The sequence below is a fragment of the Salminus brasiliensis genome, chromosome 1, assembly GCF_030463535.1.
Source record: "Salminus brasiliensis chromosome 1, fSalBra1.hap2, whole genome shotgun sequence".
Taxonomy (NCBI): Eukaryota; Metazoa; Chordata; class Actinopteri; order Characiformes; family Bryconidae; genus Salminus; species Salminus brasiliensis.
The window spans coordinates 49,299,103-49,326,767 of NC_132878.1; the positions used below are offsets into that span (position 1 = coordinate 49,299,103).

General features: G+C 35.2%; 1 protein-coding gene across 1 annotated transcript in view; it reads left to right on the plus strand.

Moving 5' to 3' along the window:
- The window catches only part of LOC140549011 (uncharacterized), a 32,992-nt gene extending 6,022 nt beyond the window's left edge, over positions 1 to 26,970 (plus strand). The window contains exons 2-29 of the mRNA XM_072672259.1: positions 523 to 696; positions 4,206 to 4,352; positions 4,888 to 5,034; positions 5,574 to 5,720; positions 6,256 to 6,402; positions 6,942 to 7,088; positions 7,627 to 7,773; positions 8,311 to 8,457; positions 8,993 to 9,139; positions 9,549 to 9,695; positions 10,234 to 10,380; positions 10,916 to 11,062; positions 11,808 to 11,954; positions 12,588 to 12,617; positions 12,714 to 12,746; positions 16,076 to 16,182; positions 16,257 to 16,324; positions 16,707 to 16,843; positions 17,921 to 18,118; positions 18,521 to 18,727; positions 19,554 to 19,706; positions 20,276 to 20,469; positions 20,576 to 20,746; positions 20,917 to 22,272; positions 22,719 to 22,760; positions 22,853 to 22,912; positions 23,030 to 23,093; positions 26,894 to 26,970. Of these exons, the coding sequence (XP_072528360.1) occupies positions 523 to 696; positions 4,206 to 4,352; positions 4,888 to 5,034; positions 5,574 to 5,720; positions 6,256 to 6,402; positions 6,942 to 7,088; positions 7,627 to 7,773; positions 8,311 to 8,457; positions 8,993 to 9,139; positions 9,549 to 9,695; positions 10,234 to 10,380; positions 10,916 to 11,062; positions 11,808 to 11,954; positions 12,588 to 12,617; positions 12,714 to 12,746; positions 16,076 to 16,182; positions 16,257 to 16,324; positions 16,707 to 16,843; positions 17,921 to 18,118; positions 18,521 to 18,727; positions 19,554 to 19,706; positions 20,276 to 20,469; positions 20,576 to 20,746; positions 20,917 to 22,272; positions 22,719 to 22,760; positions 22,853 to 22,912; positions 23,030 to 23,093; positions 26,894 to 26,970 (4,835 nt within the window). The remainder of the gene's footprint in view (positions 1 to 522; positions 697 to 4,205; positions 4,353 to 4,887; positions 5,035 to 5,573; positions 5,721 to 6,255; positions 6,403 to 6,941; positions 7,089 to 7,626; positions 7,774 to 8,310; positions 8,458 to 8,992; positions 9,140 to 9,548; positions 9,696 to 10,233; positions 10,381 to 10,915; positions 11,063 to 11,807; positions 11,955 to 12,587; positions 12,618 to 12,713; positions 12,747 to 16,075; positions 16,183 to 16,256; positions 16,325 to 16,706; positions 16,844 to 17,920; positions 18,119 to 18,520; positions 18,728 to 19,553; positions 19,707 to 20,275; positions 20,470 to 20,575; positions 20,747 to 20,916; positions 22,273 to 22,718; positions 22,761 to 22,852; positions 22,913 to 23,029; positions 23,094 to 26,893) is intronic.
- Positions 26,971 to 27,665: the final 695 nt, after the last annotated feature.

Below are 27,665 nucleotides of genomic sequence, written 5' to 3' on the forward strand. Positions count from 1 at the left end.
GCCCCCGCCCATTCACACTGAAATATAAAAAAGATTTTCCGCCTTGTCTTCTTTTAAAATTAGGCTTAATCCAGGGCCAGCAGTTATAACAGAGCTCATGTCCATATGTGTCTTATATGCATGTATTCACAAGTTGACTAGTTATAGTAAAACAGCTTATTTCATTCTAAAAGACACAGAGAGGTTGATCATTGATCATGTAACTAAAATATGATGTTAGTATATATAAACCCACACAAATGGTACAACTGGACCTCAAGAAAAAATTAAGATAATTCAGTTAAATCTTAATTAAATTATTAAAACTGTGTGTTTGGTCCTCTGTTCAGAACTTGAGGGAATGTTTCATATTGCACTTTGTAAGTCGCTCTGGATAAGAGCGTCTGCTAAATGCCGTAAATGTAAATGTAAATGTGTGTCTTCTATACTCTCAAATTAGTGTGTAGAGTTAATGTTTCTGTCATTCCTTTGCTTTCTTGAGATGCTGGAGGGTGTTTTTTTGTTTGTTTGTTTGTTTCACAGTGTGCCTCTTGAACATCACTGGATACCAGTGCAAGTGTGAGGGCCAGTACTCCTGGCCATGCACTAAGTGCACAGCAAACACAAACTGTGATGGCATCATCAATGCTACGTGTCGGTGCATTAATGACATACCCAGTGATGGACAGTTCTGCCAACCAGTCACAGAGTTGGCAAGTATGTAGAAGCTGAATGGTTATATCTGCTTAGTAGTGGTCTTCTGGTTGGGCCAGATTGTATAGTAACAATGAGCACCTATGATATATGGTAGAGAAATCTGATAAAATTGCCAACTGCCAACTGTGGAGTACAATATTTGTGATTAATTTTTGTTTATTATGTAATGTAGGCAAGATAATATTATACCACACATTATAAATGTTGCTCATTTATGTAACTCTGCTAACACATTTTCCAGTTTGTCCACTCAAATGTAAAATTTCTTCTTCTTCTTCTTTCTGTTTTCACCTCAAAAGTAGTGTTTATAAGGAGAGTCTTTCTTTTAAATGCTTACTTTTTTAATATAAAATTGTACATGTAACTAAATTTATATTGAAATGCAACTTGTATTTTTTATGAAATATTGCCACTTTCGTGTTTAAAATGTTATTTCTCTTTAAAACTCTTCTGACGTACAGATACTACCTGTGCAACTCCATCCCCGACAACAGGTAAAATGCAACACCTGGCATTCTGAAGCAAACAGCAAACATCTTCTTAAACATCTGTGAATTGAAACATATAATACTTTATATACTGTTATACTTTACAGAGCAATTGTGCTGTCATTAGTTTAGCTGTGGTTTGGAGTTTTTCCTGAATTAGTCATGTGGGCTCTTAAACTCCACCACTGTGTCTTTAAAAGCTGCAGTTTAAACTATGCCCAGATAATGTCACACATTTGCCACTAGATGTCCCTGTATCTGAGATTAACTGACGTTTATCTTAAACTGTCTTATGAAGTTAAAGGCAAGGAAACTGTAACTGATCCTGATTTCAGTTCAGATATTTTATTATTCATGACTTGCAGGCTTTAGGCAAACTAAAACAGTACTAGCTAAAAAAATCTTCTCTGTTTGCTCTATTCTCTCAGGTAACTTGATGTGTGTAGCTAGACTAGGGCTTTCTATATTAAAGAATAGGAAAGATTAGGCTTTACTAGGTAAAGTAGCAAGGTATAGTTTTTCAATGAACTTTATACTTTCTTGTGATTTAAATGAATATTAAAAATTATCTTTAGCTGGTTTCTATAGACTAAGATCCAAATAAAATCCCGTCACAGTAATATTCCACCTAGCTCTTAAAAAAGACTTGCCAATGAAGGTAAAACTATAAACACTGTGCTGTTCAAATCCATAGAGATATGAGAGGAATGGAGTTTTGGATCATTTACTCCAGTAAGACTAAGGTAACAAATGTAGTAATGTAGAGTGTATGACTTGTTTTCATTAATATTTTATTTAATGTGATAAACACTAATGAGTAAAACAAGATCACAAATGGACACATACAAGCAGACTAGCATTTAAAAGAAAAATAATTTTCTGTTTTTTTATTCAGTTGATTCAGTACATTTAGAATGCACAAAAGTGGAAAATATATGTGTATAGAAGTGTATAGAAATATGAGTATAGAGTATTATATCAGTGTTTAGAGCAAAATGAATAAATAAATGTGACAAAAAGTTAGTATATACTTTCTATAAGAACATCATATTTTTTTCATTGCATATACATCAAACACCTTTTTGCTGTTTAACCTGTGGTTTCACTCCCAGAATTACAGAATAAGTGGTTGTTGACATGTTATACCTTTAAGATGCTACATAGTATCAGATTCAGACTGACAGTAATTAGGCAGTAAACAACATTTCCAGAAACATTTGTAAAATTTGCAGAAGTGCATTCTCCATCTTCCTTTTGTACAGTCAATATATAGTATACAGTCAAGTGAAAAAGTTAAAAAAAACTCTTTTAATATATTTAATCAAATGGACTTCAAATTAACCATTTTATGAGAGTGAGGTAATATAACTAAACCAGTAAAATGGAAAAAAGTCTTTTAAAAATCAGTTGTGAAATGTAATGAATAGAAATGCATTTTCTTCAAGCACTCTCTAATCCATGACATTTATAGCTCCATTCTTCACAGTTAATGGCTTCTTGTGCTCAAATGCTGTGTCTGCTTTATGCCAAGCATGTCCTCTGTTTCTGTGTCCAAAATATTTAACAAGATTCATTTGGTTTGTTTTGGATTCATTTGGTTTCCTCCGTGCACATCTCCCATCAAACATGTGTTGTCTCTTTCTGATGGTAGATGCTGTACTTTACTTTCAGCTGTGGCAAGAGCTACCTGTAGCTCATGTGATATCTTTCTGCATTTGTGATCTGCTGTTGTACTGAACTTGCTAGGATGGCCTGACCTGGTCATGTTCTGTCTTTTTAAATCCATTAAAAGGGCCCTGCACTTTTTTCCAAAGCTCTTTTCCACCATGGTAATAGAACTCACTTACCAATAAAGAGCAAAACAAAATAAATGTCTGAGGTTTAAATAAGACAGACTGATCCCCTCTTATGATGTTCTTACCATCTGCAGTTGATATTAAATATCTGATCTAATTTTAGACATTTGAACTGAAATGTTATTATTATTTACTAATTCTATTATTAATTGTTTAAATATATTAATATATAGAAAACAGATTTATGGATTGTCTTACCTTTTTCACATGACTAATTGTTTTATATATCCATTATTCCATTACGTGAGGCATAGCTAATATTCAATGACTATTTTATTCAAATATAACACATCTGTCTCTTTCTAAAGAATAAAATAACTTCCAGTTACTCTAAACACAAGTGAGGGCAGCCAAAAGAGTGGCATTCTTTAGATTACAGACTGAAGTATATCATCACATAATCACTGCCTTTGATGTGTAGATTTGATTTATTGAGATCAGCTCAATAAACAACAAATTCTAAAATGAATGTTAACTTGCACTAAAGTTACATTCCCCTACATTAGATTGACCTGATATAGTAGAACACAATGTGGGGTTTGGATCAAAAGATGGATCTGAAGGTTTTGACAGAAATAGATTTTGACAATAAAATATTTCTCAATAATTTCTTTTCTAATATAAAAAAGGTTACAGAGACATTTAAATAGATGATTGTTTGTTTAATGTCTTTAAACAAGATCTAAATGAATGCACTGAGATTCCTTCAGTGGGTCTTGTTTTATTTTACAGTAATATTTTCAGTAATTCAAAAGAATTTAACAATTTATGTGGATAAATCAAGTAAACCAAGTTAATCCATTAAAAATGTCTCTGTAAAAAGCAAAAAGTGAGAAAAGCTGGGTTCCATAAAGTTGATTAAAGCTACAACATGTATAACGGGTACAGAAATTGTTCAGTTTGCCGCTTGCTCAAATATTAAAGAAGCATCTTTATGCAAATGCATTGTTTCTATGAAGTCTGTAAATATTTGCCACAATACCTGCTAGATGGGCTTTCTCTGACAGATGGGTAATTTCAGATTATCATAACCTAACCAATATCAAAAGTTATCAAAAAATTTCCTTCCTTTCAGCCAGAGGCATTATTTGAGTTAGATCTCATGGAATATGGACGTGAACTAACTGTTTAACTGTTCTTTATTTTTCCTCTTTCTTTAATGAAGATGTGGATGAATGTGCTCGGGTTGATGAAGTGTGTGGTCCAAATGCAATGTGCAGTAATGGGATTGGAAACTACAGCTGCACTTGCCTGAAAGGATATAATGTGACCAACCCTTTCCTTCTTATCAATATCAGCAACCCATGCAGAGGTATGTTTCATTATCCATCAGTGCCTTTGTCATCTTCAAGGGCTAGAACTACTTGCGTTTGACATTAATATTTTCAGATACTCAAAAGAATGATAAAGCAAGTAAAGCAAGTAAAACAAGTTAATCTATTAAAAATGCCTCTTTAAAAAGCATAAAATGAGAAAAGCTGAGTTTCATAAACTTAAGTAAAGCTACAATCTGTGTAACAGGTACAGAAATTGTTGAGTGTGCTGCTTGCTCAAATATTAAAGAATCATCTTTATGTAAAATGCTTTTCTTGAATCCGAAACAAGACCCTTTCTTCTATGAAGTCTGTAAATATTTGCCACAATATCTGCTAAGATGGGCTCTCCCTGGCAGATGGGTAATTTCAGATTATTATAATCTAACCAGTATCAAAGGTTATCAAAAAATTCATTGCTTTTCAGCCAAGGCCATTATTTGACTTAGATATCATGGAATATGGACTGGAACTAACTCTGTTCAATAGACAGTGTTTAAACGGTTCTTTGATTTTCCTCTTTCTTTAATGAAGATGTGGACGAATGTGCTCGGGTTGATGAAGTGTGTGGTCCAAATGCAATGTGCAGTAATGGGATTGGAAACTACAGCTGCACTTGCCTGAATGGATATAATGTGACCAACCCTTTCCTTCCTATCAATATTAGCAACCCGTGCAGAGGTATGTTTCACCATCAGTGCCTTTGCCATCTTCGAGTGCTGGAACTACTTGCTTTTGACAGTAATATTTTCAGTAAATCAAAACAATGATACAATTTATGTGGAAACAGCAAGTAAGACAAGTTAATCTAGTAAAAAAATGCCTCTGTAGAAAGCAAAAAGTGAGATAAACTGAGTTCCATAAAGTTGATTAAAGCTACAATCTGTGTAACAGGTACAGAAATTGTCCAGTTTGTTGCTTACTCAAATATTAAAGAAGCATCTTTATGCAAATACTTTTCTTGAATCCAAAACAAGACCCTTTCTTCTATAAAGTTTGTAAATATTTGCCACAGTATCTGATAGAATGGGCTTTCTCTGACAGATGTATAATTTCAGATTATCATAATGTAACCAATATAAAAAGTTATCATAAAATGAATTGCCTTACAATCAAGGACATAATTTGAAGCTAAAATTCATGGAATATGGACGGGAACTAACTCTGTTCAATAGACAGTGTTTAAACGGTTCTTTGATTTTCCTCTTCCTTTAATGAAGATGTGGACGAATGTGCTCGGGTTGATGAAGTGTGTGGTCCAAATGCAATGTGCAGTAATGCGATTGGAAACTACAGCTGCACATGCCTGAATGGATATAATGTGACCAACCCTTTCCTTCTTATCAATATCAGCAACCCATGCAGAGGTATGTTTCATTATCCATCAGTGCCTTTGTCATCTTCAAGGGCTAGAACTACTTGCGTTTGACATTAATATTTTCAGATACTCAAAAGAATGATAAAGCAAGTAAAGCAAGTAAAACAAGTTAATCTATTAAAAATGCCTCTTTAAAAAGCATAAAATGAGAAAAGCTGAGTTTCATAAACTTAAGTAAAGCTACAATCTGTGTAACAGGTACAGAAATTGTTGAGTGTGCTGCTTGCTCAAATATTAAAGAATCATCTTTATGTAAAATGCTTTTCTTGAATCCGAAACAAGACCCTTTCTTCTATGAAGTCTGTAAATATTTGCCACAATATCTGCTAAGATGGGCTCTCCCTGGCAGATGGGTAATTTCAGATTATTATAATCTAACCAGTATCAAAGGTTATCAAAAAATTCATTGCTTTTCAGCCAAGGCCATTATTTGACTTAGATATCATGGAATATGGACTGGAACTAACTCTGTTCAATAGACAGTGTTTAAACGGTTCTTTGATTTTCCTCTTTCTTTAATGAAGATGTGGACGAATGTGCTCGGGTTGATGAAGTGTGTGGTCCAAATGCAATGTGCAGTAATGGGATTGGAAACTACAGCTGCACTTGCCTGAATGGATATAATGTGACCAACCCTTTCCTTCCTATCAATATTAGCAACCCGTGCAGAGGTATGTTTCACCATCAGTGCCTTTGCCATCTTCGAGTGCTGGAACTACTTGCTTTTGACAGTAATATTTTCAGTAAATCAAAACAATGATACAATTTATGTGGAAACAGCAAGTAAGACAAGTTAATCTAGTAAAAAAATGCCTCTGTAGAAAGCAAAAAGTGAGATAAACTGAGTTCCATAAAGTTGATTAAAGCTACAATCTGTGTAACAGGTACAGAAATTGTCCAGTTTGTTGCTTACTCAAATATTAAAGAAGCATCTTTATGCAAATACTTTTCTTGAATCCAAAACAAGACCCTTTCTTCTATAAAGTTTGTAAATATTTGCCACAGTATCTGATAGAATGGGCTTTCTCTGACAGATGTATAATTTCAGATTATCATAATGTAACCAATATAAAAAGTTATCATAAAATGAATTGCCTTACAATCAAGGACATAATTTGAAGCTAAAATTCATGGAATATGGACGGGAACTAACTCTGTTCAATAGACAGTGTTTAAACGGTTCTTTGATTTTCCTCTTCCTTTAATGAAGATGTGGACGAATGTGCTCGGGTTGATGAAGTGTGTGGTCCAAATGCAATGTGCAGTAATGCGATTGGAAACTACAGCTGCACATGCCTGAATGGATATAATGTGACCAACCCTTTCCTTCTTATCAATATCAGCAACCCATGCAGAGGTATGTTTCATTATCCATCAGTGCCTTTGCCATCTTCAAGGGCTAGAACTACTTGCGTTTGACAGTAATATTTTCAGATACTCAAAAGAATGATACAGCAAGTAAAGCAAGTAAAACAAGTTAATCTTTAAAACATGCCTCTTTAAAAAGCAAAACATGAGAAAAGCTGAGTTTCATAAAGTTGAGTAAAGCTACAATCTGTGTAAGTGGTACAGAAATTGTTGAGTGTGCTGCTTGCTCAAATATTAAAGAATCATCTTTATGTAAAATGCTTTTCTTGAATCCAAAACAAGACCCTTTCTTCTATGAAGTCTGTAAATATTTGCCACAATATCTGTTAAAATGGGCTCTCCCTGACAGATGGGTAATTTCAGATTATTATAATCTAACCAATATCAAAGGTTATCAAAAATTTCACGGCTTTTCAGCCAAGGACATTATTTGACTTAGATATCATGGAATATGGAAGGGAAATAACTCTGATAGTCAATAGACAGTGTTTAAACGGTTCTTTGTTTTTCCTCTTTCTTTAATGAAGATGTGGACGAATGTGTTCGGGTTGATGAAGTGTGTGGTCCAAATGCAATGTGCAGTAATGGGATTGGAAACTACAGCTGCACTTGCATAAATGGATATAATGTGGCCAACCCTTTCCTTCCTATCAATATCAGCAACCCATGCAGAGGTACGTTTCATCATCAGTGCCTTTGCCATCTTCGAGTGCTGGAACTACTTGCTTTTGACAGTAATATTTTCAGTAAATCAAAACAATGATACAGTTTATGTGGAAACAGCAAGTAAGACAAGTTAATTAGTAAAAAATGCCTCTGTAGAAAGCAAAAAGTGAGATAAGCTGAGTTCCATAAAGTTGATTAAAGCAACACTTTGTGTAACAGGTACAGAAATTGTCCAGTTTGTTGCTTACTCAAATATTAAAGAACCATCTTCATGCAAATGCTTTTCTTGAATCCAAAACAAGACCCTTTCTTCTATAAAGTTTGTAAATATTTGCCACAGTATCTGATAGAAGGGGCTTTCTCTGACAGATGTATAATTTAAGATTATCATAATCTAACCAATATCAAAACTTATCATAAAATGAATTGCCTTACAATCAAAGACATCATTTGAAGCTAAAATTCATGGAATATGGACGGGAACTAACTCTGTTCAATAGACAGTGTTTAAACAGTTCTTTGTTTTTCCTCTTTCTTTAATGAAGATGTGGACGAATGTGCTCGGGTTGATGAAGTGTGTGGTCCAAATGCAATGTGCAGTAATGGGATTGGAAACTACAGCTGCACTTGCCTGAATGGATATAATGTGACCAACCCTTTCCTTTCTATCAATATTAGCAACCCATGCAGAGGTATGTTTCATTATCCATCAGTGCCTTTGCCATCTTCAAGGGCTAGAACTACTTGCATTTGACATTAATATTTTCAGATACTCAAAAGAATGATACAGCAAGTAAAGCAAGTAAAACAAGTTAATCTTTAAAACATGCCTCTTTAAAAAGCAAAAAGTGAGAAAAGCTGAGTTTCATAAAGTTGAGTAAAGCTACAATCTGTGTAAGTGGTACAGAAATTGTTGAGTGTGCTGCTTGCTCAAATATTAAAGAATCATCTTTATGCAAAACACTTTTCTTGAATCCGAAACAAGACCCTTTCTTCTATGAAGTCTGTAAATATTTGCCACAATATCTGCCAGAATGGGCTCTCCCTGACAGATGGGTAATTTCAGATTATTATAATCTAACCAATATAAAAGGTTATCAAAAAATTCACGGCTTTTCAGCCAAGGCCATTATTTGACTTAGATATCATGGAATATGGACGGGAACTAACTCTGTTCAATAGATAGTGTTTAAACGGTTCTTTGATTTTCCTTTTTCTTTAATGAAGATGTGGACGAATGTGCTCGGGTTGATGAAGTGTGTGGTCCAAATGCAATGTGCAGTAATGGGATTGGAAACTACAGCTGCACTTGCCTGAATGGATATAATGTGACCAACCCTTTCCTTTCTATCAATATTAGCAACCCATGCAGAGGTATGTTTCATTATCCATCAGTGCCTTTGCCATCTTCAAGGGCTAGAACTAATAGTCTTTAACAGTAATATTTTCAGTAAAGCAACAGAATGAGACTATTTATCTTCATGAAATAAAAAAAACAACTTAAGGCAATAAGACAAGCTCTGAAATTAAATCAAGCAGAGAAGAGGGCAGAGATCCTAAAATATTAATAAAGTTACAAAAATCCTAAGAAGTATAGGAAATGTTCACTCATTTCTCACAGATTATTATACTCTAACAAATATCATAAATTAACATGAAATTCATTGCCTTACAATCAAGAACATAATTTGAAGCTAAAATTCATGGAATATGGACGGGAACTAACTCTGTTCAATAGACAGTGTTTAAACGGTCCTTTGTTTTTCCTCTTTCTTTAATGAAGATGTGGACGAATGTGTTCGGGTTGATGAAGTGTGTGGTCCAAATGCAATGTGCAGTAATGGGATTGGAAACTACAGCTGCACTTGCCTGAATGGATATAATGTGGCCAACCCTTTCCTTCCTATCAATATTAGCAACCCATGCAGAGGTATGTTTCACCATCAGTGCCTTTGCCATCTTCGAGTGCTGGAACTACTTGCTTTTGACAGTAATATTTTCAGTAAATCAAAACAATGATACAGTTTATGTGGAAACAGCAAGTAAGACAAGTTAATCTAGTAAAAAAATGCCTCTGTAGAAAGCAAAAAGTGAGATAAGCTGAGTTCCATAAAGTTGATTAAAGCTACAATCTGTGTAACAGGTACAGAAATTGTCCAGTTTGTTGCTTACTCAAATATTAAAGAAGCATCTTTATGCAAATACTTTTCTTGAATCCAAAACAAGACCCTTTCTTCTATAAAGTTTGTAAATATTTGCCACAGTATCTGATAGAATGGGCTCTCCCTGACAGATGGGTAATTTCAGATTATTATAATCTAACCAATATAAAAGGTTATCAAAAAATTCACGGCTTTTCAGCCAAGGCCATTATTTGACTTAGATATCATGGAATATGGACGGGAACTAACTCTGTTCAATAGACAGTGTTTAAACGGTTCTTTGATTTTCCTCTTTCTTTAATGAAGATGTGGACGAATGTGCTCGGGTTGATGAAGTGTGTGGTCCAAATGCAATGTGCAGTAATGGGATTGGAAACTACAGCTGCACTTGCCTGAATGGATATAATGTGGCCAACCCTTTCCTTCTAATCAATATCAGCAACCCATGCAGAGGTATGTTTCATTATCCATCAGTGCCTTTGCCATCTTCAAGGGCTATAACTACTTGCGTTTGACATTAATATTTTCAGTTACTCAAAACAATGATACAGCAAGTAAAGCAAGTAAAACAAGTTAATTTATTAAAACATGCCTCTTTAAAAAGCAAAAAGTGAGAAAAGCTGAGTTTCATAAAGTTGATTAAAGCTACAATCTGTGTAACTGGTACAGAAATAGTTCAGTGTAGTGCTTACTCAAATATTAAAGAACCATCTTTATGCAAATACCTTTCTTGAATCCAAAACAAGACCCTTTCTTCTATGAAGTCTGTAAATATTTGCCACAATATCTGCTAAAATGGGCTTTCTCTGACAGATGGGTAATTTCAGATTATTATAATCTAACCAGTATCAAAGGTTATCAAAAAATTCATTGCTTTTCAGCCAAGGCCATTATTTGACTTAGATATCATGGAATATGGACGGGAACTAACTCTGTTCAATAGACAGTGTTTAAACGGTTCTTTGATTTTCCTCTTTCTTTAATGAAGATGTGGACGAATGTGCTCGGGTTGATGAAGTGTGTGGTCCAAATGCAGTGTGCAGTAATGGGATTGGAAACTACAGCTGCACTTGCCTGAATGGATATAATGTGACCAACCCTTTCCTTCCTATCAATATTAGCAACCCATGCAGAGGTATGTTTCACCATCAGTGCCTTTGCCATCTTCGAGTGCTGGAACTAATAGTCTTTAACAGTAATATTTTCAGTAAAGCAACAGAATGAGACTATTTATCTTCATGAAATAAAAAAAACAACTTAAGGCAATAAGACAAGCTTTAAATTAAATCAAGCAGAGAGGAGGGCAGAGATCCTAAAATATTAATAAAGTTGCAAAAATCCTAACAAGTACAGGAAATGTTCACTTTTTTCTTACAGATTATCATAATCTAACAAATATCATACGTTAATATAATATTCATTGCCTTACAATCAAGAACATAATTTGAAGCTAAAATTCATGGAAAATGGACGGGATCTAACTCTCTGTAAAAAGCAATAAGTGAGAAAAGCTGATTTTCATAAAGTTCATTAAAGCTACAATCTGTGTAACTGGTACAGAAATAGTTCAGTGTGCTGCTTGCTTAAATCTTAAAGGACCATCTTTATGCAAATGCTTTTCTTGAAACCCAAACAAGACCCTTTCTTCTATGAAGTCTGTAAATGTTTGCCACAATATCTGCTAGAATGGGCTTTCTCTGACAGATGGGTAATTTCAGATTATCATAATCTAACCAATATCGAGAGTTTTCATAAAATTTACTGCTTTTCAGCAAACGGCATTATTTGACTTAGATCTCATGGAATATGGACGGGAACTAACTCTGTTCAATAGACAGTGTTTAAACGGTTTCTTTGATTTTCCTCTTTCTTTAATGAAGGTGTGGACGAATGTGCTCGGGTTGATGAAGTATGTGGTCCAAATGCAATGTGCAGTAATGGGATTGGAAACTACAGCTGCACTTGCCTGAATGGATATAATGTGACCAACCCTTTCCTTCCTATCAATATCAGCAACCCATGCAGAGGTATGTTTGAGAATTAATTTCTTTACTTTTTGGGTACTTTTTTGGAGTGTCTTTAAGGCTGTTTTAAAAAGCTTAAAAAATTGATGAATGTTAAACATGAATTCTATTTTCTGCTTTCTTTAGTTTCTATAAACTTAGCCATATTTAGATATTACCAATAATATTTCTTTATTGTCTCTTAATTTTTTGCATAAGGACAGTTTCACAAGTTTCACACTTGAAACATATGAAATTCTTATTTAGAATTCCAACAATAATGCACACTATGGCAACATCAGCATGTGATTTGTGCACCAGTCTGCAAGCATTTCTGCACCCACTTTTCAATGTCTTTTAAGCGTCACCTGTAGAATAAAATATGGATACTGAGTTTTTGTCCACTTATTCTGTCCACTTATTATAATACAGGAGAGCATCTCTAGGGCAGGTGATACCTTAAAAAACAGGTAAATATTGTAAAAGAGACTTGCTATAGTCTCTAATTACTGTTGAAGAAATCAGGTGATTTTGTACTGAGATATGCTCTCTCTAAGTGATAGTGAGGCTTTCTTGCATTTGATAAAAAGATCAAAGAGATCTAGCAAATGTGCCCTCAATGTTGTAATGTCTAGAAGTACTTTTTCTCTTTCACAGGCACCAGCACTCCAAACACAACATCTGAAGGTATGCATTTATTTGCTGATATGTCACAGGTTTTGAAAACTCAGTATTGTTGCCTGAAACCTAAAAATCCCTGTGCCCTGTTTGTTTCCTTCACAGGAACCAGTACTCCCAGCCCAGTTGTCCCATCAGGTATGATTGTTGCTTTAATTAATTCATTAATTTGTAATCAATACTAATGTCAATGTGTAAAAACCAAGAATGAAGAACCTGAGATTTCACTAATAGCAAAAAAATGTTTTTTGTTTTTTTTTGTCAAGCATTGGGCTGCCCTGCAGACTTTGTCACATTTACAGACATTTAATCAAACAACACTTTCCATGTGATGCACATTGTTGTGATATATTTTTTTAAAATAAAAATATAATATTTTAGCTTAACTGATTGGTTGGAAAATTTGACAGCTAGCCAGTAATGTTTCCATTTACAGTGCACGTCAGTATAAAATGCTCCTTCTTTTTTCAACTTATGTCATTTCAATTCTACTCTGTTTGCCTCAAATGGGCTCAGCTTGCCTTAATTCTGCATGATTCAGGTTCATTTGACTCTCAACCAGGCTCGACTCTGTTTACCTTTATTTAGCTCTGTTCACCTCAGCTCAATTTGCATGTACTGAGCTTACATGTACTCATCTAATCAACCCAGCTCTTAAGTACCGCACAAGTGTAATTCATTTTATTTTGCAGTTTTTAAATCATGCAATGAAATGTACTTGTCAAGATAGTACCAAAAATTTACATACCCCATCGTTTTTTAATAAGTACTATGCATATTATTTGTCAGTATTACATATTTAACATATTTACTTCCAGTGTCCCGCTGCACATACTTGGTAGTATTAGACACATTACTACTACCTTACTAAGTAAATGACTGGAATATGACTGACTATTTACTTATTAAATACCAGTCATTTACTGTACCATACATTTCCTAACTGGGTTAATCTTGTTCATGTAGGAACATTATTTACAAGTTCAAAGAATGTCATATGAATGATGTTCCAATATCTAATAAACAGCCAATATGTTTATGTGTATTTCTCCTCTTTTATGTTAATTTTAAGTTTCAAATCTTGATCACAAGACTTTTTGTCTTGCATACACTGTATTAGCAAGAAACTGTTCCCCAAACTTAACAAGTGAAAGTTACCAGGCATATGTATAAGTAGCTTTGCATGTCTGCCTGTCTGTCCTTTGTTTGTTTGTCAAACTGGTAATGCCAATGTTTGTGTGTGTTCCATGGGTGCAGCAGTAAAGTAAATATGGCATTGGCTAATAAAAGCTGGGGGGAAGTTTTAGAGAGCAGACATGCTGGGAATCAGAATGTCTATTATATTTGCTTTAGTTAAATAGTTGTTATAGTTATAATATCTTCTCAGATTCACAGATTTACATCCTTTAATACGTTTTAAATAAGGATGTTTCCTTACAGAATTTGTGTGATGTTTTAGCTTTGGCCAGATACAGTTGTAATTGGATTTCCTATTACATTTTTATTGCATTGTACATCTAATCTACAGTTTAATATACAGTATATAATGTTTTAGAATGATGTATATTGCAATTTTAAAATAGTTTTATCACATGTAATGTACATACATCAACTGCTGTTTTTTTGTGCTTTTTGCTTAAATTTAATTTGAATTGAATATGATTATGGCTTTTCAGGGGTTCTTGATGGCACAGTTGTTTGGACTGTATTTTTTCCAGACTGTTGCCTATTTCTATGTCTTAATCCTGGCTTGCACAATATTTTTACAAAAGGGGAAATGTGTTGTCATTTAAGAGCAACAGATTTTTACTTGATATTATATATACTTTAATATGATTTTTACTCTCCAGATATTGTTTCTAATAGCATATAATTGATTAGTTTAGTTTGTCATTTAACTTTAAAGGTTCATATTTGTGATTTACTTCAAAGTTGTATACCTTCTTATGCATATTTGCCAGGTGTGTGAAAGTAAAATAGCTGGACATGGTGTGCTATTGATCTTGCTCAATTAGAGAGGGAAAAAAGGGTCTGAGGAGCTCGGATGCTGCATGCCACATTTGAGCACACTAAATAGTTTGTAAATGTTGTACACCATCATTAGAAGTGCATTTATTAGCACAGTATGTAAAGTAAAGAAGTGTGTGATTTGGGACATAGTATGAGGCTACATGTTTTTATTGGCTAGTTTAAATCTTCACAGCACTCCACAATCACATGGCCTAGCTGAGTCTAGCGTAGATTAGACATGCAATCATACCCTTTGATCTGGGTGGAAGGACAGCCCCGGCTGACCTGGGCAGATGGAAAGCCCCTAACAAACTGTCAGTAGAAGTTGGCGAAACCAGAAAGCATTAAAATAGAGTCAGAGGTGGGACGGGGTCATTTGGCCACCACTTTGAGGTTTGATGGATCAATGGCCAGCTTGCCTCTAGAAACCACAAACCCAAGAAAATGACACCTCAGTCTTTTGTTTACTAAAAACCTCCCTGAAGTCGTGATAGGCTGCTGGAACCTCGCTCAAATCAACTGGCTCTTGCGGAGAAATGCCAGACAATGTGGTTCCCAGTGACGGATGGATTTGGAGAGCCAGTAAATTTGACAGTTGTGCTGGTCTAACCAGGGGAACCCCAGGATCACTGGCAAATCAGGAGCCATTGTTAAGGAAAAAGAGCTGCTCCAAATGTTGGCTGACCCTGACAATAAGGGGTTTGGTCTGTCTTTCAATTGCACCAGACCTGAGAGAGAACCCACTGATGATCACAACAGGTAGAGGTGCTACCAAAGGCTCCATGTGTAGCACCAACCTCTTAGCAATGGAGATGTCCATAAAATTACCAGTTGCGCCAAGGCCCAGGCTTCCTCTCTGCTGCCAGGGAGAGATGCCCACAGCAGTGCTTCACCTGGTCAGATAACATAAGCTTTTAGCCTTTTTATCCACACTTTATCCTCAGTGATTGTGTTTAGCCTTGAAGAGCTTTTTCTATTTTTCCTATTGGTTTGTTCCATGTACTGAACTCTTATTATTCAGTTATGATAAACAATGATCTATTCTAGGAACTTTAGAGCAAGCCATATGTAAATGGGTGTGTTAACTTGTCATGGGAAAGTTTTGAACTCTTTTAAGTTTTCCATAAGTAACAATGATGATCATATCGAATGTGTTTAAAAGACATTCATAATTCTTAATTAACTCATCAGCAAATTATCAAGCCTTTTCTGAAATGGCTCAAGTTTGAAATTATGAATTCCTAAAGACTGGGTCAAGGAAACACTTAAGTTCTTTTTTGGGGTGATGGAATTTAATCTTGCAGTTTGTGTTTTTTTATTTGTAATTTGCTTTATAAAAGCTGTAATTAAGTTTTATTTGTTTATTTATAGAATGTGAATGTTACTATTGATAAGATTACATTGCCTTAAATTATGTTAATTGTAATTGTTTATTCTTTTTGTTTTGTTTTCTTTAGAAATCTCTAGAACTATATCAATGAGAATAGATGAAGAGTTTGACAGCACTCTCACAAACACACTCAGTGAAAAGTATAAATCCCATTCCAGTATCATTATAAGTTCAGTAAGTATGGTCTATATTTATATGCTTATAAATCTGAAAACTAACCTGTTAGTAAAAATAAAAAAATTTTTCAGGTTGATAGTGTTTACCAAAGCACACTTTCTTCATACAAAGCTGGTTCTGTGACAATCACTCAGTTCAGGTATGTCAGTTTATGTTCAGATGTTGTTTAACCACAGTGCGTTTAAAGGAATAGAGAGTTCTAACTTGCCCAATAAGCAAGATATGTTTTCAGTATGTACTAAAGCTAATTGTATGAGTAGAGTTCTAGTTAAAATAAATATGTTTAAAGTTGCACCTTGCTTTTTTATTTGATGTGTTTGGTATTATTGTACAATATAATGTATATGTATACTGTGTATACTATTGTTCTCTGTATATTGTGTATTTTCTGTAAATTATATGTAGAGTAGCTGTATATTTTTGATACTAGAGAGACACTAACAGCCAGAAACAAATTCCTTGTGTGTGTAAATGTACTTGGCCAATAAATCTAATTCTGATTCTGATTCTGATTTTAACAGGCCTGGCAGTGTGATATCAGACTTTCGGATTGTAACTACAAGTAATACACTTGATTTTAGTAAAGCTAACGCACAATTAGCTTCTGCTCTCACTGCAAACGGACTATTAGTGAGTGCCAATTCATTTGCTCAGACTGGTAAGGTCACAGTTCAATTTTAACTTTAAACCAGTATTAAGTTTGATGGGTTTTTTTTTTATATTGTTTTTATTGGGTTTTCTTTTGTTTGTTTTTGTTTTTTTTTTGAGAAAAACTAAGAATAATAATAACAAAAAATATAAGTAAAATAATGTTCTGTAGATCATTAATCATCATGCATTGCATTTAGGGTTGTCAACTGTCACAGAAAATATTGAAACAGTCTTCCAATCAAATCCAATCAAAGATGTGTTCCGTATAGAACTGATACAAGACGTACTTTGTTCCATATTTCTGAGGCTAGACTAATAAGACAGCTTGGGACCGATAAAAACATTGCTGCTTTCCCTCAGCAGGCCTGTCTTTCACTACCCAAACAGAGCAGGTGATTCCCACTGGATGTGAGGCACATGCTTTCAGAATTGTAATAATACTCTGAAAAAAAAGAACACATGAAAGCTAAAAGGAGGGCAAAAATGCCTGCCTATGTCTGGATTGCATGAGAGATAATGTGTACAAGGCCAACTGCATTATCTGCCACCAGATTTTTTCCAGTAGTCGTAGATGCTCACATCACAACCAGCTAAAGTTAGAACCCACCACTCAGTCTGGTTGTTTAGCCTTCTGGCTCACATCACTCCAGTAATGACTTGTAATTTCCTAGCACCTGTCTAATTAAGAAGAGATGATCAGAGAGATATATATGTATCTATATTGCATGGTAAACCGCAATTTTCTGACATATATATGCGATGTGACAGACATTACTAATTTCCCCACATAACTAATTTCCAAATTAGTTGGCAGCCCTAATTTCATTTTCCTATTTCTCTTTACAGCAACTCTCATAATTACTTAATTAATATTTAATTCATTAATCATTTTTGGGCCTCCCAAGTGGCACGATTATATCTCAAAAGGATGAGGTGGCTGGCTTCACTTTGGGCTGGGAGGATATATAATAATTATATTATTTATATAATAATTAATACTATTTTTGTATCTCTTAATGTAAAATGACACCACATAGGTTAATATATTACATAAATCTAATGCAGTGTATCCTTTTGTTTTTAGAGGAGAATACATTGTATGATCTAAAAAATGGCAAAATATACCCTGGAAGAATTATGGTTTTGACTTGTAAAACTCCAGACCCAAAAATTCAAATAACCTGGAGCATGAATGACATCATCATTAAACCAAGTGCTAAATATCAAATTAGTACTGACAATAAAACTCTCACTGTGACCAGCACCAGTGATCAGGACAATGGTAAGTCATGATTAATATGAAAAACATGAAAAAATATGGAAAATGTTATTTGTTAACATTTTGTAACGTTGTTTCAGGGACTCTTATTAAGTGCAGGTCTAGAAATAGAGTGAAGTGTTGTTGTGGTGTGTTAGTTAGCATCAGATAGCAAGTCTGGGTGAGCTGAACAGCTAGAACAAGAAAGATGAGCAGCTATATATATGTGTATATAATGATTATACATGTCCCCTTCTGATGTGGTTTCATTTATTCATCAGTTATCATCACAATTATTATTATTATTGTTGTTGTTATTATTATTATTATTATTATTGCTGTTGTTGTTGTTGTTGCTGCTGTTTTATTTTTTGTCTGTGTCTAATTCTGGTGACTATATAGATATTGTTCTCTTTGCCATGACAGGTAAATATGCTTGCACAATGACCTTCAACTCAATGCCCTACATAAGCTTCCAAAAAATGTCTATTCAGCCATCTCCAGAAGTCAATGTAAATACCTCAAAAACATTGCTCTGTGATGGCTCACCAATCAGACTGCAGTGCTGTGCTGAGAGCAGCTATACAATTCAGTGGAGCCTGAATACTGCAACTGGGCAGCAGTCGCTAACAGGTCAGAGACTCAAACTGTACACATTCCTGTATTTAAAAAGGTCTTCTATTAATGTTACACTAAAATGAAGAAATGCAACCATTACAACTACATCTGTTGTGAACATACCTACTTTCATTTCCACTGTCGACACTAGAGCAAGATTCTGTTATAAAGAAAAATACAAAGAACTTGAAATGAAAAACTGATTGTGTATCTTGAATGCTAGTTTATAGATAACTGGGAAAAACTGAGACACATTTACTATGAAGCAGGTAAAACCTTTAGCTCAAGCTGAAATATAGCCAGCACAACTGACCCTTGACTGATCCTTGACTCATTTATTGTGACTGGCAGACATAGATGAAAATAGAGAAGAGACAAAATGAAACATAGAAAGAACTTTAAGCTCTGTTGGAGGGGCACTTATGTATGTGATATATGTGGATCAACTAAAAAAGATTAAAAAAAATAGAAGCCCACTTTTAATAACAAATCTTAAAGAGATCTATTTTATGATGGAATATTTTTTGAAGGATAAGCTAGGTGTTGAATGTAAATACTGTAAATACTCGCACAATGTATCCAATTATTAGTTTTAGTTTTTTTTTAACAACTAGCTGGTTCATGGGCTTTTCAGATGAGTCTTGTTTATGTGTCTTGTACTATAATAAACATGTATTAATAATAAATAGATTTTAGTTTTTTCAGTATTCCAACTAAGTACACACTTTAAAAGTAAGCAGAGAAATACTCTATTCTCTACTCTATACTTCTATTTAGTTTTACTAAAACCCCTTGATATTTTTAAATGTTCTCTTTAATAACACATGTATTTTTTGTGCAGACCAAAAGACAATCTGCAATACGTACACTCAAAATATCAACAAGACGGAGTGTGAAAAAAATGACAAAATTCTGACTTTCACGTGTGAAATCCGTGAAAACAATGGGAGCCTTCACAGTTCAGTCCCTGTCACAATAACTGTAACTTCAAAAAGTGAGTCATATTTGTTCTTCTAAAGATATGGTTATTTTTTCTCAAAAACATTTTGCTACAAAGCTCAAAAGAATTTTATATTGACAAACAGTTGGGAAAAGTTTCTATTCAACCTCTTGTAATCTAAAATAACTCGGAAGACGAGTCACAAGATATATTTTTAGTTGCTGTCTACGCAAATGTTTAAAAGCCATTCAGATTGCAATACAGACATAGGTACACAGTCCAGGTATGATTCTGGTTGAAAACTTAATCTTCACTCATACAAGTAACATTTAAATTTACGGCATTTAGCAGGCGCTCTTACCCAGAGCGACTTACAAAAGTTCTTTGCTATTTACCCAAGAATCACCTTAGCTCGTTTGAATTGACTAAAATTTAGACACTTCTAAACACAAGTCAATAGGGAGAGCATAATACTCTACTATTCGCCCAAGTATTCTCGGTAGATGTGGGTCTTCATTTTAAAGTTTAATGCTGTCTTCAAGTCTTCCACAGAAGTTCCTACAGTAATCAAAAAAAAATGTTTGTTTTGGGGTTTTAGCTCTTCTAATTGTTTCCACCCACAGGTTTCAACTGCTTTAATGCTCAGTTCGGAGCTGGAAATTATAATGATATAAAGCCTGGTGCTTGTGATGCAAACAGCGTTGGAAATGTTACAGCTCGCTGTATGCTAAACCCAACAACAAACAAATATGACTGGGAGATTGTGGAAAATAACTGTGTCCTGCGTGTCCTTCAAGACCTGTTAAACAGAGCTAAGGTAGCATATTTGTTTTTATTGTGAGTGCTTATTATTAAACACCCTTAACCAATGAGCTGTCAAAATGTTTTGAATGTCCATAGTCAAACTTTGTGCTTTCTTGTAGTTTTTACGTGCAGAAGATGTTCCGTCTTTTTTGGGTGAAATACTAAATGCCACCAAAGCAAACGCTGATGAAATAACAAGATCTACTGTGAATATTGTTGCAGTTGTTGGCTTACTAAATTCCACTTCCAATGTTTCACAGTCATTCAGGGTTGATCAATCCATTATGAGGGTAGGTTTTCCTTTTGGTGTTAATTTGGATAATGATTTGACTGTAATGTAGTTAAATATCATATATTTGCAATTTGTGGAAGTAAAATGGTCTCAGTACTTGTTTAATCATGTTTATATAATCAATAAGATGCCTATTAATTAAATACTGCACAATATTTCAATTTCAAGAATTTCCTAAAAACAGTGGACGTCATTGGATCAATAAATGCTCGGAACACATGGCTGCAGTTAAATAAACACAACACGACTGAGCAGACAAGCTCTTTACTGCTGAAGTCTACTGAGGATATGGGGAAGACACTAACAAATGAGAGCTTCAGTATAACAACAAACACTACTCAACTGAGCAGAACTAGCACAAATGGCCCATTTTTTGGAACATTTGGCATCAATTCAACTACTCAGATAGCCATTCCAATGTTTAATGGAACTACCTTAATCACCACCATAGTTTTCTCATTATTTAACACTGTCCTGCCTGTCCGAAATACAACCTACAATCACAGTCAAACTGACACCAGTATCAATGCAGATGTAGCTGCAGTCATTGTGGAGAAACCAGTTCACAACATCTCTCTTACCTTTGATGTTCAAAATAATTTACTGGGAAGCCCTCAGTGTGTCTTTTGGAACTTCAGTCTTTTGAATGGGATTGGAGGATGGGACTCAACTGGATGTGAAATAATGCCTGTAGTGAATCATACTGACAAGTTTACATGCAAGTGCAATCACACAACCTCATTTTCAATCCTTATGTCACCTTTTAAATCAAATAATCTAGTCTTAGCCTTTATAACTTATATAGGCGTTGGCATTTCGTTGATCTGCTTGATTGTGTGCTTCATCATTGAAGGCATTATTTGGAAACCAATGACAAGAAATGACACATCCTACATGCGCCATGTTTCTATAGTCAACATTGCTCTGTCCCTCCTGATTGCGGATATATGCTTCATCATTGGAGCAGCTATTGTTAAAGAAGGAGAACCAACACCAGAGGGTTCCTGCAGTACAGCCACATTCTTCATGCACTTCTTTTACCTCGCTCTTTTCTTCTGGATGTTGTTCTCTGCGTTCTTGCTTCTCTATCGGACTGTTGTGGTCTTTGCTGGAATGTCCAGGACCAAGATGATGGTCATAGCCTTTACTGTTGGATATGGAGCCCCATTACTCATAGCCGTCATCACTGTGGCAGTAACAGCTGGAGGTAAAGGATATGTCCAGGAAGACAGCGCTTGTTGGCTCAACTGGAAGAAGACTAAAGCCATCCTGGCATTTGTGATTCCTGCGCTCACTATTGTAGCTATAAACTTTCTGGTGCTGCTCGTGGTTTTATGTAAGATGTTGAAGAGAGGAGTTGGAGCCACCACTCAGCCAGACGAGAAACATACCATAGTGGTCATTGCCAGATGTGTGGCCATTTTAACACCACTCTTTGGACTGACCTGGGGATTCGGCATTGGGACCATGGTATCATCTGCATTAGGGCTTCACATAGTCTTCGCAATCCTCAACTCACTGCAGGTACTAATGTTTTGACATTGGATCTTTGTTGTAACTGGAAGGGATTACTAAAATCACTTAATGGTTACTAATACATACAGCATTTTCATATAAAAAATGTAAATAACGTTACAGTGTCTTGTAAAAGCAGTTACATTTTTCAGCTCATACTTGATTATTAAATAGAGAATGCCCTGAAAATTAGGAACAAATATGGGATGCTTTAAAAGGTAATTGCTTATATTTAATCTCACTCTGACCAACATTAAGAGCTTTCATCCTACAGTAAACTTAAAATCAATATACAGTATGTTCAATGTTCATATATACAACATTAGGAGGATAATGTTAGGATTTTGTTTTATCTGGAGGGAAGAAAATTCCATAGGTTTAAAATTCCATGAACTTGCTAAACTATTAAATATGTTTTGCCTATTTGATGCGTTGTTCTCTCCATCTCTTTAAAGGGCTTCTTTATATTGGTCTTTGCAGTTCTGTTGGACAGTAAGGTACCTATTCTTTTTTGTAGATGAAGATTTTCGGACACACTATTATATATATGTTTTTAAAAAACATAACTCTCTTTGTTTTATATTTATAGATACGTGAGGAGCTGGCAGGAAAGTTGTCACTAAGGAATATTAGCTCAAACCGCACCAGGGTAATTTTGCCTTCCTGGGGTTCATTTAGATCCATTTCAATGATGTGAGCTGTTTACATTATGACTATTATACATTTTATTCAACTTTAATTTTCTCTCTCTTCATCCAATTTACAGAGCACTAGTACAGGCCCATCATCTTCAAGTGGGCAAGGCTTCTTTGACAGGTTCCGGCGCAGAAGTAAGTATCAAGCTGTTGGTAATTACCAACATAATGTACTAGGAACATACTCTCTACTCTCTACTCCAAATATGATGTATCAGTATCTGTATTTGGTGTGAATTGAATGTAGTAGAGCATCTGAAATCTTCAAAAAGACTGCGTTCAGGTCTTGTTAGTAGAAGAGATCATGGAGACAAGATTTTTTTCTTGAGGTTAAGAAGGCTGTGTTCAAAGTCTGGATAACAGGAAAATTCTTATAGAACCATGAGGTTATTTTGATGCTTACTAATGCTGTTTGGGCACCATGAAGTTATTACACCAGTCCACCACCCCAGGCCATTGTGCATAAAGTAGAATTACAGTGTATCACAAAAGTGAGTACACCCCTCACATTTCTGCAGATATTTAAGTATATGTTTTCATGGGACAACACTGACAAAATGACACTTTGACACAATGAAAAGTGGTCTGTGTGCAGCTTATATAACAGTGTAAATTTATTCTTCCCTCAAAATAACTTAATATACAGCCATTAATGTCTAAACCACCGGCAACAAAAGTGAGTACACCCCTAAGAGACTACACACCTAAATGTCCAAACTGAGTACTGCTTGTCATTTTCCCTCCAAAATGTCATGTGACTCGTTAGGGTTACTAGGTCTCAGGTGTGCATAGGGAGCAGGTGTGTTCAATTTTGTAGTACAGCTCTCAAACTCTCTCATACTGGTCACTGAAAGTTCCAACATGGCACCTCATGGCAAAGAACTCTATGAGGATTTAAAAAGACGAATTGTTGCGGTACATGAAGATTGCCAAGGCTACAAGAAGATTGCCAACACCCTGAAACTGAGCTGCGGCACAGTGGCCAAGATCATCCAGCATTTTAAAAGAGCAGGGTCCACTCAGAACAGACCTCCAAAGAAGCTAGGTGCACGTGCTCAGCGTCACATTCAAATGCTGTCTTTGAAAGAAAAGCGCAGAAGTGCTGTCAGCATTGCTGCAGAGATTGAAGAGGTGGAGGGTCAACCTGTCAGTGCTCAGACCATACGCCGCACACTACATCAAATTGGTCTTCATGTCTGTCACTCCAGAAGGAAGCCTCTTCTGAAGTCTGTACACAAGAAAGCCTGCAAACAGTTTGCTGAAGACATGTCAACAAAGGACATGGATTAATGGAACCAAGACCAAGATTAATTTGTTTGGTTCAGATGGTCTCAAGCATGTGTGGCAGCAATTAGGTGAGGAGTACAAAGATAAGTGTGTCAAGCATACAGTCAAGCATGGTGGTGGGAATGCCATGGTCTGGGGCTGCATGAGTGTAGCAGGTGTTGGGGAGTTACATTTCATTGAGCATGATCCCCTCCCTCCGGAAACTGGGTCGCAGGGCAGTGTTCCAGCATGATAATGACCCCAAACACACCTCTAAGACGACCACTGCTTTATTGAAGAGGCTGAGGGTAAAGGTGATGGACTGCCCAAGCATGTCTTCAGACCTAAATCCAATAGAACATCTTTGGGGCATCCTCAAGCGGAAGGTGGAGGAGTGCAAAGTCTCGAATATCCACCAGCTCTGTGATGTCATGGAGGAGTGGAAAAGCATCCCAGTGGCAACCTGTGAAGCTCTGGTAAACTCCATGCCCAGGAGAGTTAAGGCAGTTCTGGAAAATAATCACTAAGGGGTGTATTCACTTTCGTTGCCGGTGGTTTAGACATTAATGGCTGTATATTGAGTTATTTTGAGGGAAGAATACATTTACACTGTTATATAAGCTGTAGACAGACTACATTTCATTGTGTCAAAGTGTCATTTTGTCAGTGTTGTCCCATGAAAAGATATACTTAAATATCTGCAGAAATGTGAGGGGTGTACTCACTTTTGTGATACACTGTAACTGCAAATAAATTATGATAATAAAAAATATTCCTGAACAGCACCTGGCTTTAAATAAAAAAAAAATAATAATAATGAATAAAAATAAAAAGTAAAACATTCAAAATTAAAATGAAAAGGTATATGTTGCAAAAAATATAAATAATACATCAAGTTGTATTGTAATCATTTTAAAGCTAAAGTTATTTAATACTTTTTTTTGTATTGTCAGTCTGTGCTTACATGGGTGGGCCATTCACCTTAAATCTCTATTTGTCATAATTTTTGACAGAACCTTATCTAAACCCTAACCACACCCACACAGAACATGGCAGAGGGCAAACTGGATTTCTGAATTTAATATTTGACTGCAATATTGTGACTAATTGCTGAATTGTTTGTAGATGCATTCACTCATAGCTCTTGTGGGTCAAGTGGGGTGTTAGTGTGTGTTGTGCTGGTACAGTGTCAGACAGCAGCAAGCTTGTTTGTCCATCTTGTAAGCTACATGTAGAAATTTGGACTAATCTCAGCCCAGCGGGGACAAAACTCTAGCAGCACAGCTGTGTGATTGAGTTGATAAGGATTCACTACCCAAACAATACCTGCGCACTGTTGGTCTTGTGGGGGTCTTGGTCAAGTGGGTAAAGGCTAACAGAAGGACTACAGTGTAATACAGTGTAATAATTATTATTGCTGTTATAAGGTCAGTGATGTGGATAAAATGGACAGTAAGTGCAGATACACAAGATGCAGAAGAGCTAACCTGCCCATTTGCTTATTTACTGTGGGGGCTGCAGATAAAACCAATCATGGCCACAAATATGTATGTTAATGTGGATACAAACAATAACCTAGGGTTAAACATTTGACCTTCAACTGGAATGAAACACTTACAATAGCAAGAACTGTTAGTGAATGCATCTACAAACAGTTCAGCAAATAGTCACAATATTTTTGTTGAATATTAAATGCAGAAATGTAGTTTATTTACTTCCATGTACTTAAACCAGTTTGTTCCAACGTGTTAGAAAATGTTTAAAAGAAGCCGGCATGCGCATGACTAGATGTCAGATGAGATTTCAGATTGCCTGTCACTCATTGGTCAAATCATTTGACCAATAGAGATTCAAGCTGAACGCCTTCCCCGTCCATGCCAAAACTTAGATTGCAAAATTTTTATTATTTTTGTGTAAAACATTTGACACAAAATGAACTCCATATAGGGCTGTGGTATGAGGATGGGGTGGCTAAAGCTGCCTTTGCCTGTCCCTGTACTTCTGCTAAAAACTTGCCTGCATTGATTAAATGTTGAAGGGCTAAAAGAGGAGTGAAATGTAAGTGCTCTAATTGTTTTGTGAAGATAATTAACCTTACCCCTCACAGACTACAGGTCTCCTTTTTTATCTCCTGTCTTTCTTTTCTTTTTTCGTATTTCTGGCAGTTAGATTTTCTTGCTTTCTTTGCAAATCCTTTATTTCCAACTTGCAGTGCACTTGCCGGTTTTGAGGGTGGACAGAACTCTCTGAAGTAAATAGAAGGGAGAGGCAAATCAGGCAGCACAGAGGCTCTGAATGTTTACTAGAAAAATAAAAAAAGGTTTAACTTAAATATTTTATGAATAATGAACGTGTCATAGATTATTATTGAAATAAAAATGTTCTGATAAATGTTGTCTGCTTTTCTAAGATTGTTATTGCCCATTTGATTGACCACAGTTTTTATGATGCAGAATGTGCTAAAACGTCACTCTGCAAGTTAATAAAATATTGTCCATTATCTAAACTAAACATTGTACTTGTGGTTGGTAAATTTTACACCAGTTTAGTCTATTTTCATTAATCAATATAATATAATGATATTTGTCAAGTTATGTATTTTCCTTCAACCAATTAGAACAATTTACTGCACAGTAAAATGTCACCTAACATATGCTTGTTGTTTGCAGATGTGTACCATGTAGCAGACAGCAGTGGAATCGCTGCAGCTTCATCTTCACACTCCGATACATTTGTCAATACTTAAAGCAATCCAAAGATTTAAATGTACATGTATTTAGGTAGTTGTGGCTGAATTCAACTCTTGTATAGACATTGTGATATTTTAACTTTCCCACATGAACAAAGACATAAGATGCTATTTCTAAAGCCTGTGGACTGTATTGGAATTTAAATTAATAAAAAAAAGTGTGCATTTTGTAATTAAAAGATTATGATAATGGCACATATTTCCTGTAACTATCTATAACTTGTGAAATGGAGGATTTTGATTTGGTTGAATGTTTTGATGTATTTAGATCATATATCACTGCAGACATATTTTATCTACATTGTATTGTTGTTTTTGAGGAATATACGTGTTTTTGACAATACGACATACTGTAATGAGTTGTTTTAACCTGGTTAATCATTGATTTTTGTACAGTAGCTTTTTTGGGGCCACACTTTTTGTAGTTTACTTCCCTTCACTACCTGTGTAACCTAGAAACATTAGATCAGATGCTAAATCACAACCTCAAGTGCCTCATTTGTGTAACTGTTATGTTTGGATGAAGGTCAATAACAAGTTTCCGCTATCAAGCAATATTTAGCCAACAATGGTATAAACCATTTATTTTAATAATCATTTGCTAACAGTCCCAAAATAGTTTTAAGGTAATTTTGAATTGATTAAATGTAAATTCACACACTAGTTCCAAAACATAATTTGTAAGCACTGAG